This window comes from Ursus arctos, unplaced genomic scaffold (genome assembly GCF_023065955.2).
Source record: "Ursus arctos isolate Adak ecotype North America unplaced genomic scaffold, UrsArc2.0 scaffold_26, whole genome shotgun sequence".
Lineage (NCBI taxonomy): Eukaryota > Metazoa > Chordata > Mammalia > Carnivora > Ursidae > Ursus > Ursus arctos.
This window is the reverse complement of record NW_026622941.1, coordinates 6778987-6804536: the sequence shown is the minus strand read 5'-3', so window position 1 is coordinate 6804536 and position 25550 is coordinate 6778987. Positions and strand designations below refer to the sequence as shown.

General features: G+C 47.1%; 1 protein-coding gene across 2 annotated transcripts in view; it reads left to right on the top strand.

Annotated features, from left to right (window-relative positions):
* Positions 1–25550, top strand: part of ANO2 (anoctamin 2) — a 340386-nt gene that overhangs the window by 90112 nt on the left and 224724 nt on the right. For both annotated transcript variants that reach the window (XM_044385290.3, XM_057319039.1), the window contains 3 exons: positions 10680–10831; positions 12902–12956; positions 15428–15479. In XM_044385290.3, coding sequence (XP_044241225.3) covers positions 10680–10831; positions 12902–12956; positions 15428–15479 — 259 coding nt within the window. The remainder of the gene's footprint in view (positions 1–10679; positions 10832–12901; positions 12957–15427; positions 15480–25550) is intronic.

The following is a 25550-nucleotide window of genomic DNA, read 5'->3' as shown; positions in this document are numbered from 1 at the left end:
AGTGAATCCTCTCTGGTGATCAGAAAGTAAAAAGCAGGAGAAACTCAATGAGCTTTGTCAAGGATGGAGAGCTTGTAGGCCCCTGGTCACAGGCAGAAAGGTTACTGTCTGCTCAGCCTTCAAGATGGCTTTCAGGGAGACTCTTCTTATTATTACCGGCAGTAATTTTTAAACGAACCAGAACTGTTGGTGTTTACGTAGGGTTGGCTGTAGGTGGGCCTTGCCCCATGTTGTCATTGTCTGTTCCCGGACATTTGTTTTTAATAGAGGCACAGCTGAGAGGGTAGTGTTTGTGTTTGATATCTTTATGGGCTTTTGGTGCACGCTCTTTGACTGCTATTTAAATAGGCTGGAAAGAGTGAGGAATACTTTGACTTTTTATTCCTTTTTTTGTTTTCAGTAATGCTTCTCATTTTCAAAAATAAAAACAAAATAATTGATACCACCTACGTGCCGCGGTTTGAGCGAAGAACTGACATGGCACATGGCCATGTTCTAGACGTGCATAGGGTCCTGGTGAGACCGCACAGGCCTGGCCAACCTCATGCAGGTCTGTTAGCCCCCTGACATGGGGCTCAAAACCAGTGACGCTGAAAATGTAATGGGAAGTGAATTTGAATGGCTGTATTAAGTTGTTTTAAGACTCAAGGTTAAAAAAAAAATGGAGATAGAAATGGTGACTTTCTTTTTTTAAAGCCTTGAGTCATACCTCTCTGAACCGGGGTAGCACAGGCAGCCTGGGACTGGCTGGGACCTGGACCCTGGACCCAGTTCTGGAGGGCAGCGGGCAGGCTGACCATTGAATTTACCATCCCAAATGGGGCCCTATGATTATGCCAGGACACAGTACTAGATGTTGAGTATGCAGGACCGTCCTGAGTAATGGGGCCATGTGGGCGCTCTTCCAGCTTGGCCATGGCTGCTCCTGAGGGTGTATGGGGAAGGCTGAGCAGGAGGGGAGAGGCACAGAAGCAGGCAGGGGCAGTCAGCTTCTGGCACTTGGGGCTCATGGACAGAGAGCTCTTCTTACCCAGTAAGCACTGGGGTTGATGACATAGTAACTCCTAATACTGCTTGAGATCCGATTGTTACATTTTCAAGAATTTTGCAAGCTGGTCATTACACCATTGGTAGCTTGAAAATGGCCATGACGGGCATTATTTATACCATAGAAATCCACAGATGGGACACATCAGCAACCCAAGCCCCCTCCTCCAGGTAGTTGCTAAGCGTTTACCAGCACTGCACCGATGAAAGCCTGAGGATGGGCAGTGGGTGGAACGGCAGAGTGGGACCATGGATGTGTCCCATGGCCGGGGCAAGGTCCAGCCGGACGGTGTTCTGTGATTCCTGCGGGAGGCAGGAAGGGCTGTTGGTCAGAGAGGGGCCAGGAATGACAACGTCTCTGTCAGGGACCCAAAGTGGATGCCATATCTGCCACCTCTGGTACAGAAACTAATTTCCCACCACTCGCTACTTGCTCGCTCTGCTCCAGCCACACTGACCTCCTTGCCGTTCCTCCAGAGTGTTTCCATCTCAGGGCATCTCAGCTCGCTCTTCCCTCTGCCTGGAAGACCTTCTCTAACTACCTGCAGAACTCCCTCACATCTCTGGGGGCTCTGCTCATGTGTCCCCTCCTCGGACAGGCCTCCCCGACCACCCTATTTGAGGCAGGTCCCCTGCTACACTCCACCCCCTTCTACTGTTTTTCTTTCCTGACACTTGGTGCTGCCCACCCCTGAGTCATGTATTTGTGTCTTCGTTTGATTGTCTGTCTCCCCACTACCTGGGAAGCTCTATGAGGGCAGGGATTTGGTTTTGTGGTGCAGTCGGCGCCTAAAAGGGGCTTGGGATGATGAATGAAAGAACGGGTCCCACATACCACACCTAATCTGTGGTGGCAGCGGGCTGCAGACTGTTGCCAAATGGGCTGTGAGGCCCACATGAGGGCATTTGGGAGGACCTCTGCCATCCATTAGGACTGTCTATAGGGATGGGGCTGGCAGCACACGAACCATAGTGGCCATCCCTGATCTGGGTTTTCAGCTGCTACTTCAGTTGCCAAGAAACATTTGGGAAGAGTCTCATTGTACCTGGAATAGGGCGAGGTTGTGTATAGGGGGTCCTAGCCTTTCTGGAAGGCCACATTTTTCATACACGCACCCACCCACCCATCCACACATCCATCCATCCATCCATCCATCCATCCATCCATCCATCCACACACCCACCCGTCCACCCGTCCGTCCATCCATCCATCCATCCGTCCATCCGTCCATCCGTCCATCCATCCACGCATCCATCCATCCATCCATCCATCCATCCATCCATCCATCCAACCATCCATCCATCCATCCATCCATCCATCCATCCATCCATCCATCCATCCGTCAGTCCACCCATGCATGCATCCACCCACCCATCCACACACCCACCCATCCACTCATCCATCCATCCATCCATGCATCCATCCACACATCCATCTGTCCATCTATCCATCCATCCATTCATGCATCCATGCATCCATCCACATATCCATCCATCCATCCATCCATCCATCCATCCATCCATCCATCCGTCGGTCCAACCATCCATGCATCCATCCATCCATCCATCCATCCATCCATCCATCCACCCATCCACTCATCCATCCATCCATGCATCCATCCACACATCCGTCTGTCCATCCATCCATCCATCCATCCATCCATCCATCCATCCATCCATGCATCCATCCACACATCCATCTATCTATCCATCCATCCATCCATCCATCCATCCATCTGGTGAATACCTGTTGCGTATCACTAGCTATGAGATGACCCTGCTGAGGGTGGGTGATTCAGTGGTGACTACAACCGGTCCTGGCCCCATGTGACTTTGTCATGGTGAAGATTCAGAAGAGAGCTGTATGAGCTGGGAGGCATCCACAGACGAAAAAGAGCAGGGTGGATAGAGAGTCAACCAGAGGAAACTAATTTAGGCGTGGGGCAGAGTGAGGGAAGGCACCATTTGAGCTTAGACCCAAGGGCTGCGTTAGGGTCTTCCAGGTAGGGAGGGCATGTGAAGAGGGAAGCATACGTCGTCCAGTTCTGAGGTAAGAAAAGCCCAGCCAGTGTGGGGAAATGAGAGGAGGCCCGCATGCCAGTGTGCGTGTGGCAGGAGGCAGGAGGCACGGCTCACAGGCACTTTGTCAGCCATGTAAGTAGTTTGGATTTTAGCCCATATTTTTAAAGTCAGCAAATATTCATTCATGTGTAGAGGACATACCAAAGCAGAATTGAAAACCGTAAATGAATACAGAGTTAAACAATGGGAGAGTGTGTGTTTTGTAAGTTTATCACTTTCCACGCTCAGTGGTGCTTCAGGGAGGAAATGGACCTGTGAGCACAGGAAGGGATGAAGAGACTCGTTAATTCCTGCTGTCAGTGTCACACAGTGTCTCCCCGTGGGAGCTAGGATGCAGCTGATCTCAGTGGCTCCTGGTGCTGCTTGCACCTCACATGCCAAGTGTAAATGCTTACGCGGGGGACTCCTCAGGTCCGATGCAGAGTGTGCATGCGCACGTGTGTGTGTGTGTGTGTGTGTGTGTGTGCACGTGTGACCCTCTCTCTGCCCTCAGGTACCAACATGAGGCATGAGAACAGGGGACAAATTCTGCTGCATCTTTAGCTTCTCTTCCTCATGACTTCTTGAGTTCAGAGGCTTCCACCCCCATCCAGCCAGTGGCTTGTGGTGCCAGCTCCGCACTGACGTTTCAGTGTGAGTGTGCCTGTGTCAGTAATGATGACCATCTTCATCCCAGCCCTACCGCTCGAGGTGAGCGAGTTGTTGTAAATGGTAACGGTTGACCCTCGGTTATCCAGTGACCAGAGGAATAGAGGAAAGCATAAATAGATTAAAAGAGGCAGATAGGGTGCTTGGGGGACTCAGTAGGTTAAGCGTCTGCCCTCAGCTCAGGTCATGATCCCAGGGTCCTGGGATCGAGCCCCACTTCGGGCTCCCTGCTCAGTGGGGAGCCTGCTTCTCCCTCTCCCTCTCCCTCTGTCTGCTGCTCCCCCTGCTTGTACACACATGCACTCTCTCTGTCTCTCAATTAAATAAATAAAGTCTTTTTAAAAAAAGAGGCAGATAATCGGAAGTAATACCTTTTGAGTCATGGGGTGTAAGCAGACACACGTATTCACAGCTGGGCTCACTCTCCATCTTTTCACCTGGTCTCTGCTCATCCCGCTGACTTTTCCTACGAGTTATAAGGACAGGCCTTCTTTGCTCACTACGGATAAAGGACTCTTAGAAAATCAAGACTATATTGTGTATAGTTCATATGGTTAGATCTTCTCCTTGATCTTTGGGGTCATGTTTATATGATACTGGGCAAGTTAGTAAAACTTTCTCTGTCTTGGTTTCTTTATCTGGAAAATGGGGACAGTACTGTGTATCTGTTCATGATAGATATCACCATAGCCTTGGTTCCTTGCATCCCGGGGGGGGGGGGGTGGGACATGGTTCCCGTGCCGGAAGGAAACAAATCAGCCCTCAGACCACAGTGCTGTGCCCCTCCAGAGGGGAGAGGCAAAGGGAGACAAGGGGGGAAAAAGAAGTAAGAAAAGAAGGAATCTCGGTAAACCTCTTAGACCGTGACAATGAGGCCAAAGTGAGCTTTTATGAGAACCACATTTGAGCCCTGGAATAAAAAATAAGAGCAACATACTTTAAAAATTATTTATGATTTTAAGCACATGAAAGGCGTATCGTGTACCCAGGGAGGGCATAATGGGGAACAGCTGGCTAACATGTGTCTTGCCATTTCTGAGGATGTTCATAATTCTCTGATGTCCAAGAATAACAGTAATAACGATGCCGCCGCTGAGCATATTAATGATAATAAGGAGGATCAGAGTGCCTTTCCTGGATCCTGCTGGACACAGGAGAAGAGCCAGACTGCTGGGTTTGGTGGGAACCAAAGGGGAGCTCCAGCCTGTGTCTTTGAGGGATAGTGGAGCCCTTCTAAGGATCAAAGGTTGCAGGAAAGAGCCTGGATGGGGGAGTCAGGAAACCGGGGTTTTAGGCCTGGTTTCCCCACCGACTCTGGCAATTCCTTGCCCTTCTGAGTCTCAGTTTCCCCATTTATAAAATAGCGACGCTAATACTACGTGGCAGGCACACTTGCAGAGTTTTTGTGGAGCCCGATGAGATGGTGCTCGCGGAAGTGCTGGACACATGGCAGATCATTCTGTGGCGGAAGGGTCCTCATCATCTTTGTGCTTGTCCAGCACCTGGCAGATCAACCATCAAGCTCAGCGCCTGGCATCTAGGCGATGCTTACAACATCACGAATGTTTCTTTTTCATTAAATGTCTAAAGCTGTAGAATGTTAGACTTGGACAGTACTTTACAAGGCACTTAGTCCAGTTCTTTCTTTTATGATTTGTTAAGTGGATCTGGAGCCGTGCACGAGCTAGGGCTAATTATCCTGCACTACCGAGCCGACCTGAGGACTCTATCCAGTGCCCTGTGGATGATGAGATTTTCCATTCTGCCTGATGGGAAGAGGTGCTATTTTCAGTCCTTTTAGATGGTTCTTTCTCCAGACTCAGCTAGTTCCCTTGTATCCATGTGGCCAAATTCTCACAGGGGACCTTCTGCAGACCTCTGGGGCTCCTTGTGAAGCTCTTTCCTCTGGGCTACTCTGTCCTGTGGCCTCCAGTGGCCTTGTCCTCCCCAGACTTACAGCTCTGTCTCCTCGGCTCAGGGGGCTCGATGGGCTCCACTTGTCTCCCCTTCCTGCCCCGTGGCCGAGAACTTCTCTTAAGGTAGTGAGCTGGAGCCATCCCAGCAGCCATCTTGCTTCTTTCCCATCTCCCAGGAACTTTGCTGCCCGATGGCCAGTATCTTGAAAACCATGGTCTTGGTCCATTGGGGCTGCCGTAATGAAATACCACAGATATGCTTATTAATGAGGAATTTTTTTCTCATAGCTCTGGAGGCTAGAGTCCAAGGCCAGGGTGCCAGCGTGGTCAGGTGAGGGCCCTCTTCCTGGTTCATTGCTCGTCCTTCTTCGCTGTGTCTTCATGTGGTGGATGGGGCTCCCCCCTCATGATCGAGTCATCTCCCAAAGGCCCCACCTTCTCATAACATCACATTGGGCTTTAAGGATTTCAAAATAGGAATTTTGGGGGAACACGGACATCCAGGGGGCCACAAACATTCAGACCACAGCAACCATTATTTCAGGGTGACCAACTTCCCCACAAGTTTTTCTGGCAAGTTGATGCTTAAACCTAGTGGTGAAGGAGAAGCAGGAGTCGTTCAGGTGAAAAGGAAGGGAAGAAGTTTCAGGAATAGGTACAACGCATGCCCAGGCACGGAGGTAGGGAGCAGGTCCTTAGTCCTATTAGTTTAGTGTCCATGGCATTGGGCCATGTGGCCACCCACCTGTGTTTTATGGTGGGTGTGTGTCTGGCTCCATCCCCCACGAGTCCGTGACATTTGAGAAATCTCCTTCTGACGTTAAGTCAGTTGGACCTTTCAGCCTGGGCATGTTTGTTTGGGGTCTTGGTCGGGGCTGTGGAGTGGATATTACCTTGATGTTTCTGGTGAGACTCACCCTCTACTCCTTTGACATTTTGCCTGGAGGCAGACGATATTGCTTTCAGTGATTTGGAGTCCCCCCCCCCTCTGCCCCTTCCTTCATTAAGAAACAGTCAAAATTTATCCTGGGCCTATGCCTGGTCCCTCTAAAGGCATTCCATAGGTGCCTACTCCTCTTAGGTATCTCTCCACGTGAGCGCTACCAGGTCCACTGCCAAGGTGGGGTCAAGAATGGCGTGGAGGTTTTCAGCTAACCTTCTGCTCGAACAAAGCCCTGAGACATCTGCTGGCTGATTAATCTGTACTAGTTGAATACAGGCATTCCTGACCTCTGCCAAGGCTGGGCTCCCATGTACCTTTGTAGTTGGTGAGGACAGGAAGGGAGCCAGTCTTTGGGCTTTTGGCTTTATTCTCCAGTCTGGTTTATTTCTACCAGGCCTGTTACCTTGTCTGTTGTGTCCCCAGCTGGGGCTTCTTGAGCAGCAACTGCCATCATCAATGCTGGTTTCCCCCACATTGATCATTCATTCATTCATTCACTCATTAGTTTGTTCAAAGATAGCGAAAAGTTTGGACAGTATGCTGCCTTCACGGAGATCATGGTTCAGCCAGACATTAATCCAATAATCTCTCGAATAAATGTGAAATTATAACTGCAGTAAGTGCTGTGAAGGAGAGGACTTTGGGCCCATGAAATACTGTGAAGATGGGACTTGACCTTGTCTGGAAGCCAGGAAGGAATTTCCTCAGGAAGGGACTTTTGAGGGGGCACCAAGTGTGAACAGAGTTGGGGCGGGGGCAGGGAGGAGGTGAAGCGTGTCGAGTGCTCAGCACGTTGGGAAAACTGCAAGAGGGTCAGCGGTTGGGTGCAGTGAGCAAGGGACTATGGGGACAGGGAAGCGTGAAGACTCTTACAGGGTCTGTGTGAAGACCTTTGTGTGAAGACATGGGCTGTGTTAAGAACCTTGCTCTTTATCATTAGAACAATGTAACTGTTGAAGGCTTTTTTACAGGGAGGAGATATGATCAATTCTTGCCTCAGAATCATCACTCTGGCTCCAATGCGGAGAGTGAATGAGAGGTGGACAAGAGTAAGGTTGCCAGGTGAAATACAGGATGCCTGTTAAACTGAAATTTCAGATAAACAATGAATACCTTTTTAGTCTAAATGTGTCCCAAGTACAGCATGGGACTGTACTTACGCTAAAAAATGGTTCACTGTTTATCTGAAATTCAAGTTTAACCGGACATCTTGAATTTCTGTGACAAACCTGCTAAGTCAAAGCAGAAGATGTGGGGAGACCAGTTACTGCAGTAGTTGAAGGCTTCCCCGACTAGGAAAGTAGAGGTGGACGTGAGGAGAAGTGGACAAAGAAGAAATACCCTGGTGGGTCCAAGTCTGTCATTCCAGGGCATCTAGAAGGCAGAGTCCATCATCTTCCCTCCTGTTCTGAAGCTTCAATTTTCACGCACATGCCATTGAAAGACACATGGTGATGGGTATAATGAACGCATTGCTGTCTCAGTGCAGGGCACGGGCCTGGTCAGCACCTGCCCTCTGAGATGACATGGGAGATGTGTGCCGGGAACCCATGAGGGCGTTGTCTTTCTGCCCTCCCTCCTCCCCCGCCCTCTAGGCCCAAGGGTTCCTGAGGGGTGAACACTTGGCCTTACGGTGACCAGTGTGCATGAAGGAGACATTTGACAGGATGGTGAGGAACTTAATGACAATAGAGGCATTGTTAAAAGTTGCACAGTGTTTTTCCCCCAAGATAACTCAGGTTTTAGCAAATGAAGCAGTAGGGTAGAGCAGTCAGGAACACGGGCTTTGCCAGGGCGTTCAGATGCTTCGGCAGTTACTAGCTGGTTTACACTGTCAGCGTGCTGCAAAGAAACCGGGCCATTTAAACCCTTCTTCAATGCAGCTTGAACTTTTCTACCTTTTTGTTTGCCTAGAATGTCTTTTCCTGCATCTCTTCCAGCCGTATTCATTCAAACTATTTATAAGGTAATGTTAATAGAAGTATCAAACAAGATAACACATGTATAGAAAATAAAATAAGTGCCCATCACTAGGGAAATGACTAAACCAATTAGCATTCACGTCTGCTGTGTAATATTACGCATTCATTAAGGTATTTGTATGTGAACTGGCCTGGAAAGGTAATATATCTGTGATATATTGCTAAGTGGAACAGGCAAATGGTAGAACAATATGTGAAATATGATCATAGTTGTGTTTGGAAAGGAATGTGTATGGAAAGGGGGATGAAACGTACTTCAAATTGTTAATAGAGATTTCTGGAAAGGAGGGTGGTATTGGGCTGGAAATGAAAGGGAACTGCTCACACTTAGTTAGCATGCTTTCATGGTTTTGGTTTATTTTTTACTAGGATGGTGTTAAGTTTGGAATTGAAATAAAATCAAAATGCATCAAAAATTTTGAATGAGTAAACCTCAGTTGTGTTTCAGTTGTTAGATGGGGGAAGTTCTTCCCCTCCCCCAACTTATTATTTTATTAAAGAACAGAATGATAACGAAAGAAAGTCACCTTTCTGTGAGAGCCCAACACAAGTGCTGCTCCCTGGATGAAACATTTTCCTGATTCACCAACTGGATGTCCTGTCTCCTTTTTTGAACCCTAAATACTTTGTATGACTTTTGTGGCATTTATCTCTGTCTGTCTTGTATTTCATACCTGTTCTGCTGCCTCTCTAGATTTAAGCCCCTGGAGGGATATCGGGATAGAGAAGAAAATCGGCTTTCAAGCTGGAAGATCTGGCTGTTGGCTCTCGTTCTGATCTCCTTTTGCAGCATGACAAGTTAGCCCATACTTAGTAGCTAGCAACACAGTCACTTTTTTCTTTCTCATGAGTTTTTGGTCAGGAACATGAGCAGAGCTGGGCTGGGGCTTTCATCTGCTCCATGGGGTATCGAGTTGGGTCACTTGGTGGACTTTAGCTGGGGGTTGAACTGGACAGGAGGGTCCAAGAAAACTTCCCTCATAGGCCTGATGCATGTCCAGGCAGCTGATAGGCTGGGATCAGCCTAAGTCCTTTGTCTTTCTGACTCCTCTTACCTCCCCATGGACTTTCTCCTAGAGGCCCCGGGCTTCCAGAGACCAAGGTCGACCAAAGCAGAGCTGCCCATCTTCTAAAGGATGCAGCTGGCACGGTGTCCCTTCTGCTGTGCTGGTTAAGCAGCTAAGAGCCCACTCAGATTTAAGGGGGTGGGAACAGAACAGCACCTCTCGAGAGGGAAATTTGTGTATAACATTTGTGGCCATCTTTAACCCATCGCAGCGTTGCTATGAGAAGTACAGCCTCCATGTCTCAGTGACTACATCTATAAGCGAGGAACACCAAGAGCTACAGTGTCTGCAGAAGTGCCCACTGCACTGTAAGAAGCTAGTGTGCTATAAATAGCAACAATGATCTTGCTACCCTATGCCCTACTCAAGGCGGGTACTCGTCAGAGGGGTCATACTTTGAAGGCAGACCCATTCATCAGCGATTTCCTAGGAGGAGCACGCAAAGACAGGGATGTGGGGGATTGCGTAGGGGCATGGCGTAGCTGCAGAGTGCAGACTTCGATTCGGCTGACGTGAGGTAGATCCATGCCGTCGCTCAGTTCCTATCTGTGTGACCTTTCTTGACGCGTCACCCCTTTCTGAATTAATTTCCTCATCATGCTATGAGAGTAGTAGTGTTTGCTTAGCTGGGTTGCTGTGTGCATTGAGCTAAGTTGTGTAGAGCACTTAGTATGGCGACTCACATAGTAGGCCTTCTGTTTCTCTTCAGATGATCTAAGGAAGTCATGTGGCAGATTGGGCCTCCTCGCTGGTTTCTCTGCACTGGTTCCCTCCTCCATTCACACAGATGACTGAGAGGGTTCCAGAGCCCATGCCCTGTGAAAGCAGTGGGGGGTGGGGGGGAGGAAGGGCTCCGCTTGCTTCTGCCAGTTTCTCCCTCTTTCCAGAGTACCTCCCCCCCCGGTTCGGTGCCCTGTGCAGCTGTGGTTGTGAGTCACTCTTCTCTCGGTTGGATGTGACCTCCTTTCTAGGCCTGTGGTTTTGCCTTTCCTAGATGTATGAGATCAAATCAGAAGGCAGCATTGCAAAGAAGTTCAATGAGCTTCTGCAGAAGCTGAGCTCACCCCTGAAACCCAGAGTTCCGGAGCACAGTAACAACAAGATGAAAAACCTCTCCTACCCATTCTCCAGGGAGAAGATGTACCTGTGAGTATGGGTGCTGTGGGGTAGGGATGTGGGCGGGGACGGGAAGGGGAATCAAACAGCACTCTGAGCCCTCGGCTCCCACAGCGAGTGCCCCAGTGCCTGGGAGATAGGGGAGGGGGCATGCTCTCATGTCCAGGTGTTCCCTGGATCCGCTTCCTGAATCCCCTTCCCTAAGTGAGACTACCCCCAAAGAGCTCCCCCACATTTGCCCGGTGGCTTGTGGGGACACCTGCCATTTCAGTCCTTTGGCACGATGGATGGCCAGTCATGGAGCACACAGCCATAAACCTCGGGGTTCTGTGAGAAAGTGGTCAGATACCGGTTTCCCTTCTGTGGGGAAACCATTCCACCCAGTTCCTAGTCTAATAGGTTTTCAACATTATTGTAAGGAGCCCAATGAGGGGCTTGATCCCAGGACCCTGAGATCATGACCTGAGCCAAAGGCAGACGCTTAACCCACTGAGCCACCCAGGTGCCCCTCCTTTTGGGTTTTTATAGAGGCTTTGTTAGGTAGGCATGATTGATTAAATCATGGGCCATTGGAGATTGATCCAACCTTCAGCTCCTCTCCTCTCCCTGGAAATCAGGGGTGGGACAGAAAGTTCCAACTCTCTATTCATGGTTGGTTCCCCTGGCAACCAGCTGCCCCCTGTCCATCTTTAGGAGATTTCCAAAAGTCACCTCACTGATACAAGGTCAGTTGTGGTGGAAAGGGGCTTGTTACAAATAACAAGCCACCCATCTTGCCCTTGTGGCTCTGAAGGGGTTTCAGGAACTAAGGACAGGAGACCAAATATTATGAAAAAAAGATGCTCCCATTACTCTTGTTGCTCAGGGAATTCCAAGGGTTTGGGGAGCTATGAGTCAGGAGCCCGGGATGAAGACCAAAAGATGTATTTAAGTCACAATATCACCTCCCCTCATGAGGTGGCAATTCAGATGTAACTGTCTGTCTCTTAGAGGAAACCAAGGCCCAGGGGCTGTTCGAGGTCACACAGCATGAAGTGTCCGAACCGGGACTGGCACATTGACCCCTGGCCTGCTGTTCTTTTTGTGCTCTGTGCTTCTTCCGTGCTTCCCCTTCCCTGGGCCTGCCTTCAGGCCAGCGCTGGCATCTGAGCTGCCCCCCTGCCATGCATCTCCTGTTCATTCAGGGCCTGGGACCCTTCAAATCCAGTTCCTAAACACCATCTGGAAGAATCTTCTGTTCTTCCCACCCCAAAGATGCTCCCCGTCCTCTGAGTTTTCCTAGCAGTGGTCTCCGTGCTACCATGTTCTGCTCTTCATCTGTTGCTAGGAGACCCCCCCTCCCCCCATGTAACGGGGCTCCCGGGGTGGGGGGTGGCTGGGAGCATATTCCAGGCATCAGTGCCTGGAGCACAGTCCGCTCTAGGCAAGTGCTCTTTTTAGTGAAAGGTCACAATTTGAAGTTTAGAACAGACACAGGTCTTGCATAATTAGGAGTTTGGTAGCTGATTGGTGTGATAATAGTGACAACATTAAATGAAAGTTTGAAAAACAAAGAGTTACCATCCCAGCACCTGGAAACTGTACCCTTTTTGGTGGTGGTTATATTTTTTACTGTCTTTGTTCGTGCACAGAAATCCTTTCTACATACTTTTGTGTTTAAAACTTCTCATACTTTTATGTTTAAAACTTCTTATGAAACTCTTATGTTTAAAACTTGCTATCACAGTCTAGAATTTTCTCTTCATGGATTTCTCCTAATTATAATTTTCAGTGACTGCATGATCATCCATCCTATCGATTTTGGAATCACAGTTTATGTCCATAATCCTTATTACAAGTAACTTTGTAATGCACATTTTTATGTATGGAACTTTTGTCTTCTATTGAATTTATATTTCCTAGGATACGTTCCTATGATTAACTCTCAGAATTACTGCATCAAGAAAAGCAAACATTGTGTGCGTGAGCATGCGTGAATATGTGTGTCTTACACATCTTGCTGTGTTGCTTTCTGAAGGTTTGCTCTGGGCCTGGGGTGACAGTGGTCTCAGGACCAGGGTCATGAAATGAGTCGACCTTCTGTTTTCTTGGTGTCTCCAGGTACAACATCCAGGACAAGGACACCTTCTTTGATAATGCCACCCGCAGCCGCATTGTAAGTACGCAGGTCAACCAGGGGTGGTGGGCTGTGGGAGTGGGGCGAAGGCTGGGTACCCAGAGTGGCAGGCGTTTTCCTGCTCTCCCTGCTACCTCCCCTTGTCATTTGCTTGGTGTTGCCTAGCAACCGAGAGGCGTGTACAGGAGCTTTGGGATCTTTCCTTGCAAAAGGCATAGCAAGCCACTGCCCTCACTCACAGGTTGAGAGAAGTGCCTTCTCTTTAGGATTCTCCACCTAGGCCCGTCTTGGAATCACAAAAACGGGAAATGTGACAGTTGGTGGGGACATTCAGCTAATCAGGTGATCCCACCCCCCTTGCTTTACAGTTGGGGAAACCGAGGCTGTGAGAAGCAATCAATGGATTAAAAAAATTCATACAGATCATTAGTGTCTGACTGAGGACCATCGCTGAGCTACTGTGTTTCTTTTCCTCTCAGAGGAGTTTTGTGCATTTATATCATAGGGGATGCTGGAACGAGCCAGTTTGTCCAAGAATAAAATTACCAGCCCATTCAATAGAAAGCCAAAATTCATGACTGTAGCTGTTCCTCTACATTTTTTTTTCCCTTTGAAATCAAGTTTTTGAGTTTTGCAGGATGATTGATTCTGATGAAAATCTGTATATGGCCTGTGCCCTTGTGGCCCCTGTCTGAGTTGTGGCCTGTCTCCATTCTCTGGTCCGTTTATTCTCTCTCCGCCTAGAGAGCATTCAGTCTAAGGACAGAGGAGAAAACGGGGGGCCCAAAGAATGCTGCACACTTATTCATGCCACAGTGGGAACATGGCAGTGTGTTTCCATTGATTCCTAGGGAAGAACTTAAGTTTCCACAGAGGAGGAGTGAGGATTAGATATCTAGAAGGACTTGCAAGTCAGTAGGGTGATAAGGATGAAGAAAAGACAGGTGATTAGAGGAAGCTACAGAACATTTCCAGGGCACGCTGAAAACATGGCCTCGACTCTTCGCTTGGGCAAGGAAACACCTCAGGTCCCTTAGCCTCGTGTTTTAGGAAGATTTAAAACGGGCACACGATTTCATCATCCTATAGAAAAAGGCATACACTTCCTGTTTTTTTGGTTGATGCTATTACAAGCTGTTTAAACTCCCTGTGGCTTGGGTCTCATGTCTATGGGGGGAGTTATAGGGTGTTGTGGAGATTACCAAATAATTGCAAAGTGCTTGTAAAATAGTACAATGCCATATAAATGCTGTTCCTAATTATTATTGCTGTTGAATTACTGCAGGGTATTATAAGTGAATTAAACATTCTTGGGCCCCATACTGCTGGAAGCTATTTATTTCCACTCCCTCTAGGTCTATGGCTGGAAGATGGGAGTGTGAATGATGATGGAGGAGCACACTTCTCTCATTCAGCTCTCGTTCTGGAAGCTTCTCCCTTTCTCCGGTCCATCCCACATAGTGAGAAGGGGGAGAAAAGAGCCTTAGAGTTTTGTCTTGGGGTCTACTCTGCCCTGGACTTTTGTCCTGAGGACCTTGTTCACAACTGAAAATGTCATCACCATGTCCCTTCCTTGTGGGTGACTAAGCACCCTAACTATTTGTCCCAGAGCAGACTGCCTTGCTGGGCATCTCTTTATAGCCTGGTGCAGGCTTGGGACCCATTGGAAGGCACTAATAGGCCAGCAGGTTTACTTGTGTCCCTGTTTCCTCTGCAGGGAGGACTCAGCTGCCCTCCCTTACAGGTGAGAGACAGTCCTCTACAAGCCTCATGTCCAGGGCTTTGTTGGCTGGTTGAGGCATGACGTGGCCATTAAGCTGGCGGCCTGCCGTGTGCCCCGGGAGTGCTCTGAGCTGTGGAGTCCTGAGGAATTGTCTGACTGGGGAGACAAGATGAGGACTTAGGGAAAAGCCAGAGAAATAATAGTAACAATGAGCAAGATGTAGGTGGCCCTTTTTTAGTTTGCCAAGCACGTTCATGGTTTCTTAAAGTAGCTCTGCGAGTCAGCTCCATTACAGAGAAGGCCATGGACCAGCAGGGTTCATGGAGAGCTTGCTCAGGACCCTTGGCTAGGAGCCAGCCCTGGAGGCAGATTTGGTGGCCTCCTTGTCCTGAGCTTTCTCCAGCGTGGCACGACTCAGGGAGAGGACAGTCTCGTCTTCCCCTTCCCTGACAGGCTGGCCCAGGCACTTCCTCCCTAGCCCTCCAGAGGCATGTGGGTCTGGGCTCCCTGCTGTGTTTTCCTTACCTCCTGTAACTGTAGTCAATTTATAGCCTTTCTTTATTTTTTCAGGGTGGGGCCAAGGGGGGAGTGTGTGTGAGGGGCTTAGATTCTTTGTTTCCTCAAAGCAGTCAAGTTTGAATACGTTTGACAGGCCGGGCACGAGCTTGGCACATGCTTGGTTTCCGCCTCCCTGGAAGCAGGTCCAGCTGCCTGGTCCACTGCCCACCCCCTCGTGTGATGACACACACGGTCACGGTGCTCACAGCCCTGCTGTTGTCCGTTTTAGGTGCACGAGATCCTGAAGCGCACAGCCTGTTCTCGAGCCAACAACACGATGGGTAAGGACCTGCTCCCCTGCCCCTGGGCCCAGGGGTGCTGATGCGCTGCCCAGGCGGCCAGAGCTGTCCTTTCAGCGGCTCCCTGTAGGGGGCAGTGTCGGGCAGCAAAGAACAAAACAAACAAACGCCCCCCCCACAGAGGAGAGGAGGCTGCTTTCACTCAGGGCTGGAAGTCCTGCTTGCTCTCCAGGAGAAGCAGCGCCCCATTTCTTGGGGGCCGGGTGCTCTCAGATTGTTGTAACTTCTCCCAGACCTTCATCCCTGTCTCCACAGTCTCTGAAAGTGCTTAATAATCGCCCAAACATGGCAAGTGTTGTTTATTTACTTCTTTTTTAAGAAGAAAGGTATCTCACAGGCCCTTTAGTGCAGGTTCCTCCTTTCTCTGTGAGAGAGCTGGCCTCCCACAGGGTGAGTGACTTGTCCGAGGCCACACGTTAGTCAGAACGTGGCTCCGGAGTTCAGCATTCCTCTCACGGGAATGTGGCTGAATCTGTTCCCCTGGGGCTTTGTTTTTGAAATTTGAGGATACTAGTCTTTGCAGCAGGAGTGTCAGCATTTGGGGGCCCATACGGCAGACCAACTGATGTTGGCGGACTTTACAGAAGACACACATAATGGCTGAGGTAAACACGGGCGCTTATAAGCTCAAGCACGTGGCCTTTCTACAGGAACCACTCCACAGGACGAGCGATTGCCAAAGGTGCTACCATCACTCAGAATTTCGTTGAGAGGAATTCCTTCAGAATACACTCTGGGGTGGCAAATCTTTGGCTTTTGAGGCAACTTTGAGTTACAAAGTGTCCAAAGTCATTGAGAGGCAAGTCTAGTGAATTATGTAGTCCCTCAAGCCAAAGAATAATAACAGTGCTACTGATAATAATGGCTAATATTGGAGAGTTGGAGGGCGGGCTCATAAGCTGCCACACTACCAAGAAAATGGTACTGAAGAAGGAACCAGAAAGGGTTTTATATAGTGATAGTGCTTTTAGTGTAGGAGAGAACTTTTCACGGGGGTGAAATATGTATGACTGTTTGCTTTCATGTATTCATCTTGCTACAGAATTACAAATAACACTCCAATTTTTAAAAGTTAAGTCTTCTGTGTGATGTTATTTGCCTGGACCATGGTGCTGATGAGGCCAGGGCATGAATGAGGGAGGTTAATTAATTAGCCCAGCTCGATTCTGTGGAACAGATTGAAGCCCTCACTTGGAGCAGCCATTTGTCCTTGGTTATAAGGACAACCAGAGGAGTCAAGAGATCTTAGAATGTATTTTATATTTTCTCATGGCTTCTATCAGAATTCCTGAATTTCCCTCACTTCTTGACCAGTTCTTTCCTCAGTTCCATTAATCTGCCTTTTATCATGTCACACCATCCCCAATTGGACCAAACCTGCACCCTCAGATGTCATAGGTGACTTCCTACTTCCCACATTTCATAGTCTTTTCCTTAGTCTTCATCTTTCTTAACCTCCTACATCTTTCCAAATCTTCTATACCATTCTCCATCTTCTGAGAGCTGATATCCAGGGAGGTGCTACTGCTCTGCTAATCTGCTGCCGTTCTGTTTCTGCCTCATGGACCACACTTTCTTTGGTTCTTCTTTCTCCTAGATTTCAGATCTTTTCTTCCCCATATTCCCATGGCCTCCTTACTTTCTCTCTATACAGATGACTAGCAACCATGGATTTCTTTTTTTTTTTTTTTTTTTTTTTTTTAGGATTTATTTATTTGAAAGAGAGAGAGAACATGAGAGAGTGTGCTTGGGGGGGAGGGGCAGAGGAAGAGGGAGGGAGAGAATCTCAAGTAGACTCCCTGCCGAGTGCGGAGCCTGCTGCTGGTTGGATCCCACAACCCTGAGATCATGACCTAGCCTAAACCAAGAGTCAAACGCTTAACTGACTGAGCCACCCAGGCGACCCTGGCAACCATGTGTTTCTATTTCCCTCTTTTCTCACCAATTCCAGCCCCATGTTTCCAACTGCCAGATGGATACCTCCGCTGATATGTTCATCAGAACCTTAAAATCACTGTATCATGTGTCCATTTCTGTTGGATTCCCTCTGTCTCCCACTTCTCTTCCTGTTGACCTGACCACGGTCTTCTCTTTGTTTGCTCACATAGTTCCCTTCACCTGAATGTCCTCCCTCCATCTCCCCCATGCCCCTCCCAGACCAGACATGGCTGTCTCACAGGTTCTCCCAATGTCCTCTCCTTGGCATTCCCACCAAACTCCATGTCTTTCTTGATGATCTCTATGTCCGTGGCTTAGACTCCCAAACAGTCCTTGAGGTATGTCTGAATCATCTTTGATGCCCCAGTGCACCTAGCTGTCTCTTTCACATTCTACTCTGTCAGTTTGGTTCAGTGAATTAATTAAATATGCCTAGCCTGTTAGCCCACGCAGTTGCTGGTAATTGTGTCCATGGACAAATGGCTTAACTTCTCTGCAGCTCAGTTTCCCTTAATGTCAAGTGGGGATAATAACATCTATCTTGCAGAGTTTTTGAGAAGGTTAAGTACAGAACTGTTTGTTTTGTAAACTGGAAAATCCTTAAAAACTGAAGTTTATTTTGAGAGACAGTCTCTTGGTTGTTGAAAGGCCTTAGGGACCCTCTGCTTTACAACTGAAGGTTTTTTTTCCTTTGAGGATCTGAGTTTTTTGGTGATGTCTCAAATCAAACATCTTAAGAATTTTGTTGCTGTTGAGTAGCTTTCAAAAATTTCTTCCTTTTTTGACATTCAGAAAACATTTATTGAGCACCTTCTGTGTATCAAGTGATGTTATAGAAACGGAGAGATGCCAAGATGAATTTGACCTAATTTCTAGTCTTGAGGGGCTCTTAGTCTTGCCATGCAGACAGACATGTAAACAAATAATTATGAGATAATCTGCTAGGTACAACTATAGAGACATGTCCAGAGTGCAGAGGGAACACAGAGGTGGAAGTAATTAACTTCTCTGTATGTGTCTAAGTATCAAGATAAATTATCTAATATTCACTTTGTAGCTCAGGAGAAAGTTGGCATGTCAGTAATTCTACAAACGGGGACAGAGAGGACACATGACTTGTTCCCAGGTCACATACTGAATCACAGTGTCAGAATTGGGTCTAGAACTTGGGTTTCTTTGCTCCAAATCCTATTTTCACTCCCTTTGGGATGCTGTGAACAAGGGGCGGAATTAGGTTGAGTCTTTAAAGTCTGTTACTGCAGAAGCAATAGTGATCTGGCCACCAATTTATAGGCGCTTGAATAGTAAGGGAGAGCCTACCTTCTTTTGATATGCGTTGAGCCTGAGGTCAACACCAAGGTAGGATCTCGGCAGGGGCCTTGGCAGGGAAACATGGAGAAATGAGTTCAAGTTCTGTCTCCATTAAATTCAGTTAGATTTTAGTCGGCTGTGTTGTGTCCATTAGCCTCAGTTTTCCTGCACTTATAAAATGATGAAAAAAATGAAGGAAAACTGATGCTAGCACATCATAAAGCCTCTTCCTTAGTGCCATTCTAATGTAAGTTAAACCTTAAGTATGCGACTCATTGTACAATAAATTTTAAAACCCCATTGTTGATTTCTGTGCTTTAAAAGCATGGGCATTATATAAATCAAGTGAATGATGTTTTCTCTAGAGTCTCAGAACTAAATGCCTGACTATACACTAGATATCTTCATGCAGGTGCTCTGAAAGAACATCAGCCACAGTGTAAACAACAACAACAAAATAACAGATTTCCTTTTGGGGGGACAACACAGCTTCCATCCATGTACCCCGAACTTCAGTGAACTCTGGTTCTTAATTTCTAAAGCCAGGAACTATAACAAAGTGCTGTTGGGTTGATCTCGCGCACGTGTCTGAAATAGGTACAATTTGACTCTTTACAGCCATTACCCTACTCTCCATCAGCTGCATTTTGTTTTTTACCTGAGTTTATTATCCCAACCACTAAAAGGTCTTCTTAGCCCCAGTTTTGCCCATTTTTAACCCATGCCATAACAGACAGCCTGTATGAGCTTTTTAAAATGCAAATCTGATCATTGCACTGGTCTGCTTGAAATGGTAAAATAGATCCACATTTGGCTTAGATAAAATCCAAACCCCTTAATAGTTACATATTGTTATGGACTTAATGTTTGTGTCTCCCCCCAACCCCAAATCCATACGTTGAAGCCCTAACCCCCACCCAAAATTCTGTTAGTTCAACAGTAGCTGCCAATGAATTACTGGGTTTGTAACAAGGGACATATGACTGAAATTCTCTGATTCCCAGTGGAAGAGAACCCGGAGGCTGATGTTCAAGTTGTTTGTCTTCTGTCTAGGAAAGTCAAGTTCCCCCTAAGCTCTTTCGCCAATGTACCATCTTACTTAGAAGACCAGGAAAACAAGAATGTAATGACACTCAGAGGACTCAAGATAACATGGCCCTTTGAGCCATGGGGTAACTTTGATTTTATTGCCCTTCTCTCCGGTTTTATAGAGAAGCACAAATGGCTAGAATTGACTTAGATTCCTCCAGAGGATTGTTGCCTCATAAAAAGAAGAGAAAAAGGGAGAACAGGACAGTGCTTGGCATTGTTTTCCAAGGTATTTTTGTTGATCCTTCAGCCTGGGAATTACCTTTAATATTGTTATTACTACGGCCAGTTTACAAAGCTTTATTCCCTTTGCCAGTGTACCCAGTTACGAAGGGAATTAGAAGATAGCAAAAATAAAAAGGATTAGAATCGAAGATGGAAAATACATGAAAGATAATAATAATTCAGAAACACCCCCATTTATTCAGTATTATCACTTTTTTGTTGTGGAAAATACATTTATTTGAGTGCCTACTTTTGCAAAGCATGAAACTGTATACAAGTTGCATGTGTGGAATTATTTATATTCCTGTCTTGTTCCACAAAATTTCTGAGGTGGCTTATAAGAAAAACAATAAAACAGCATAATATAAATAAATTAAGAAATAAGAACCAGGGAAAACACAAATTAAAATAGAATGTCAAAACTAGGGGGAAAAATAGAATACAAACATTCAAACCATAAGGCCCTGTAGTTCTTGTAGTGAGACTGCAAATTTGACCTTGAACCAAAGTGGAAGGGGAATATGGTTTAGTGGTTTAGCTCTTGATGTCCTCAGCAATGTCTTTTTGTACAGAAATTTTTCTGAAATCTCTCGTGCTATTCTCTGCTCTCTTATGTAGGATAGATCAAGGTACATTCTCTGTGTAGAAGCATATCTAACCTTTTTTGGATGATTCAGGATCATCACTAAGAACATAAGTTTTAAAATATTTCCTTAAGAATCATCCAAGTATTGTCAGGGTTGTTTGCCCCATGTGCTCTGATATCTTGAATTTTTGACCCTGGTAACCTCCCTCTCTGAATTCTGCTCTTTCAGTTTTGCTTTTCTGTCTGGGAGACGGAAGAACAAGCTTATGAGAATTCGGGGTAAAGGGAGAGAGAGAGAAAATGCACTGAGGGAGGGTCTGAAGGATTCTGCCGTGGTTGTGGTATGCAACATTAGGGAATGGGTTTTGTGAGATCTGGGTACTTTTTCTTTCTTCTGGGCTCTCTGTCGTGAGAACTGATATAAGCAGATAGGAGATCTCTGAACGCAGAAAGTATTACTGTAACCAGAATTATAAGGACCCCTTGCACAAGTGCACTTCTACACTCATTTCTCATGTGATCCTTGAAACCACCACGCAGAGTAGGGTCAGCAGAGGTTAACCAATTTCAGGGTGGAGATATGTACAGGCTGTCCGAGATCAGAGAGGTAGAGCCAGGTTTAGAACCCAGGTGTCCTGGCTCCTCTCCAGTGCTCTTTAAGTTAGTTGGTAAAATAAAATAAATTAATAAAGGGATGAGGTTTTCGGGGAAAGGTTTCTTTCTTTTTTTTTTTTTTTAATAATGATTTTTTATTATATTATGTTAGTCACCATACAGTACATCCCCGGTTTCCGATGTAAGGCTCGATGATTCATAAGTTGTGTATAACACCCAGTGCACCATGCAATACGTGCCCTCCTTACTACCCATCACCAGTCTATCCCATTCCCCCACCCCCTCCCCTCTGTAGCCCTCAGTTTGTTTCTCAGAGTCCATAGTCTCTCATGCTTCATTCCCCCTTCTGATTACCCCCCCTTTCTTTATCCCTTTCTTCCCCTACCGATCATCCTAGTTCTTATGTTCCATAGATGAGAGAAATCATATGATAATTGTCTTTCTCTGCTTGACTTATTTCACTTAGCATTATCTCCTCCAGTGCCGTCCATGTTGTAGCAAATGTTGAGAACTCGTTCTTTCTGATTGCTGAGTAATATTCCATTGTATATATGGACCACAACTTCTTAGTCCAGTCATCTGTTGAAGGGCATCTCGGCTCCTTCCACAATTTAGCTATTGTGGACATTGCTGCTACGAACATTGGGGTGCACATGGCCCTTCTCTTCACTACGTCTGTATCTTTGGGGTACATACCCAGTAGTGCAATGGCTGGATCATAGGGTAGCTCAATTTTTAACTTTTTAAGGGACCTCCACACTGTTTTCCAGAGTGGCTGTACCAACTTGCATTCCCACCAACAATGTAGGAGGGATCGGGGAAAGGTTTCTCAGAGAGGTGGAAGCTGAGGTCTTTTATTCAGCGGATATTTATTGAGCACCTACTATGTGTCATTCATATTCTAGAACTAAGGAATAGTGAATCAGCCAGACACAACAGACACAAATCCCTGCGCTTATGGGGCTTACATACGAGGTAACATTTGAGCAGAAGAGGCAGTAAGTCGCCATGTGGCTGTGTGGCCAGAGAGTTACACAAAAGGAGAGCAAATAATACAGAACACATGACAGAAGCCACTCCAGAGAATCAGGGTCCCCACAGGAACAAGTGACACAAAGTAGGATAATTTAAGGTGGGATTATTGAGAGACCATTTACAAAGGTGTGGACGGGGAGTTGGGGTTGCCTGGAATGAGCAGCAATAAAGGTGTTCCTAGCTGTAGATCTATGAGGTGAGAGAGAGGTTACAGGAACATGGATGGACAGAGAGAACACGGAGAGAAGCAGGTGGCTGTTTAGGGAGGAGGTCAGGGGGTCCCATCTCCCTCTGACCTGCCAAACCCAGTAGAAAGCCAGAAAGCAAGGGAGCCCATTCATGTCAGATAGAGAAGGGGAGAGAGTGTATCTAGAAGGAGCCAAAGGAATATAGGCACATACCCAACAAGGCTGGAGAAGCAGGTGGCATTTTAGCTCTGGGATGAAAAAATTGAGAACTGTAGGTCAGGTGACATTTCCTCTCTGGGCCCATTTCTTTCTCCCCTTGTAACATGAAGAAGGACCCCCCCCCCCCCCCGGTGTGCTTGAAGCTCCTAAGTCCAGCTCCAGCATTTCCTAGACTTGGATTCAAAGGAGCAACATGGTCTCCTTTCCATGGGCTCAGGGAGGGGACTGGCTTTCCTATAAATTCACCATGAGCAGGTCCTGGGTCATAGCTAGGACTTGAGTTGCACAATGTTTGTGGACCTCAAAGAGCATGGGAGTAGACAGTGGAATGGAAGATGAGGATTCAGGACCACTGGCTAGGGTGGTTGGGAACAAAGATTGCACTCCTACATCACTCCTTCGCCCGTGGCCGTGGGTGGCATTGTTCAGGTGTGGTTGCGCTCTGTTGGCATCTGAATCCCCTGGTGTGCCTCTGGAAGCCCTGGGTCTCCAGACCCCACGCTGGATTTGCTGAATCAGAATCTGCAGGAGCAGGGCTCCAAGGGCTGCAGTTTTAACGAGCTATCCAGATGATTCTTTAAAGTTAAATAAAGATGACTGCGGGCTGGCAGCCACTGGCTTCTTGACCTACTCACATATGGGAATGGAAAGAATGGTGCAGCGTGCTCTGTCCTCTGGGGATTTGGCCACTGGTTCTCTGAAATACCCAAAGATAACCAAGTTGTCTCTGTGAAGACCTTAATTGTTGCTAGTATTTTTCTAACATATGTCATATGGACATTTAGTGTTCAGTCTCTTTTTGTCCTAGCCAGCCGTAGGGCCCCTTGGATTTTCTGTCTCCTTTTTTTTTTTTTTTTCCTCCTTTGGTGGAAGGATGGGCAGGAGGGGAAAAGCAAGCATAAGAAGACAAAGAAAGGGTTACTGACCATCAAAAAGAATGGGTGGATTGGCATTTGGTAATGATCTAACTTTTAATTGTGAGGGTTTCTTCTGTAACCCAAGCTTTCCCTCTTATTTACCCGTGGAAGTGAGGGATTATGAACACACAGTGTTCAGAGACCGAATATATTTGAGAGTTTGGGTTCTGCACGGTGGTGGTAGCGTGTGAGCGATCTTGGCCCAGCGAAACTCGGCCTAGCCCCATGATGCCTCCTTAATTGATGTAATATAAGGTCCACTGTCACGGCCCTGCAAATTCACCCTGTCATGGAATGCCTCTCTAAAAATTGAAGCGTAATTAACATACAGTGTTATATTAGTTTCAGGTGTCCAACATCATGATTCAATGATTCTATACATTATCCAGCACTCACCACGATCAGTGTAGTCACCATCTGTCCCCATACAACGTGATTGCAATATCATTGACTCGATGCCTTTGAAGTGCACTTCACTGTGGAGAGAAACCCAAGCCCCCTTGACCACATCAGGGGGAGAGAGACACCTTTTCTACTTCTTTCGTGTGGAAGTTATTGCTGCCTCTTCATGGACAGAAAATTACAGATTGATGGAACTACATTTTCATAGACACTTTGGTGTCAGAGGCTTTCAACAAATGTATGCTTTGGGCATCTCTCCTCCCCACTCAGGAGACAATGTCTTAATTATTTTGACCGAAGCCAGACTGTGTTGTGTGTTGTAAACATCTGGTTTATCATTCATCCAGCTGAACTAGTTTATATTTTGTTAGAAGAAAAGGCTTGGGATTAAAGGCATTTAAGTAATTAAGCACACGTCAAGACAATTTGGTGATGGGTAAATATAGTCTCTGTTAAATGCACCGTCTGGGGCCTCTGGTTTAGATTTACGTCCGGCTGGAGTGTGGGGATGAAAGCAGAACGCCGGGCGGACTGGGCCCTGTTCTGGGGGGAATCAAAACCAAATGGGTTTTCAAGAGTTCACCACTCCTGTAAGTACCTGTCCCGCTGGCTGCAAGTTCCCTTTGAGTCCGGCCTGGAGGGACTAGCGCTGCAGTCCCTGTCATCCAGCAGCACTTGCAGATTTAATGAGGCTCTCTTTGAGAGGCTGACCATAAACTGTGCTTTGGTTGATCCTTTGTGTCCGGGAAACCAGAGACATCTTGGAGGCTAAAGGCTAGGCCTTGGGTTTTGTGTTCTGAGTGTGTGTTTTGGGGTACAGGTCCTGGTGCCTGAGGCCACCCTGCTCCGTTCCTTGACCCTGACCCTCTGGATGCCAGGGGACCGTGTTGCCAGGCCTGGCCGGGTCAGGCTGTGCAGAGCTGTGGTTGGCGCTGGGCAGAGGAGAAGCCTGAGCCTTTTCCTTTAGGGATTATAGTTCTAAGAGCAAGAGGTATGAAGAACCTAGTGTCTCAAAGGGACTGTAGGGATCAGTGGGGTGGTCCTTAGTGAGCTGTGCTGTGTTTGAGCTAGGCACTGCTTCTTTTTGTGGGGAGAGGGAAAGGACAGTGTCCTCTGTGCTTTCTCCTTCTTCCTGGCTCCCCTTCTGGGGGCAGTAGGATGAGCGGTCGGGTCTCTCTCTCTCTCTCTCCCTGGGTCTAGAGCAGAGAGGAAAGACTAGATGTGATCCTGAAGAAGAAAGCTTTGCCATTATGGCCAGATGGATGGGGCACGATGGAACCAATTAGCTCATTTTTTGCTGAAAAGAAAGGAAAAAGTTCAGAATTTCAGTTTTCAAAGCAGAGACTCTTTTTAAAAAAACGTTTGATTATTTTCTTCTTCTTTCAAACTGATTTCCATGCTTGTTTGGGGTTAGGATCTTGGTTTCTGAAGTCTGTGGGTGACCCAAGAGGCCAAAGCAATTCCCATTCTTGGGTGAAGTTGTAGATGAATAGTTATTTTCAGCTTGCCTTCCCCCGCATTCCTCCTC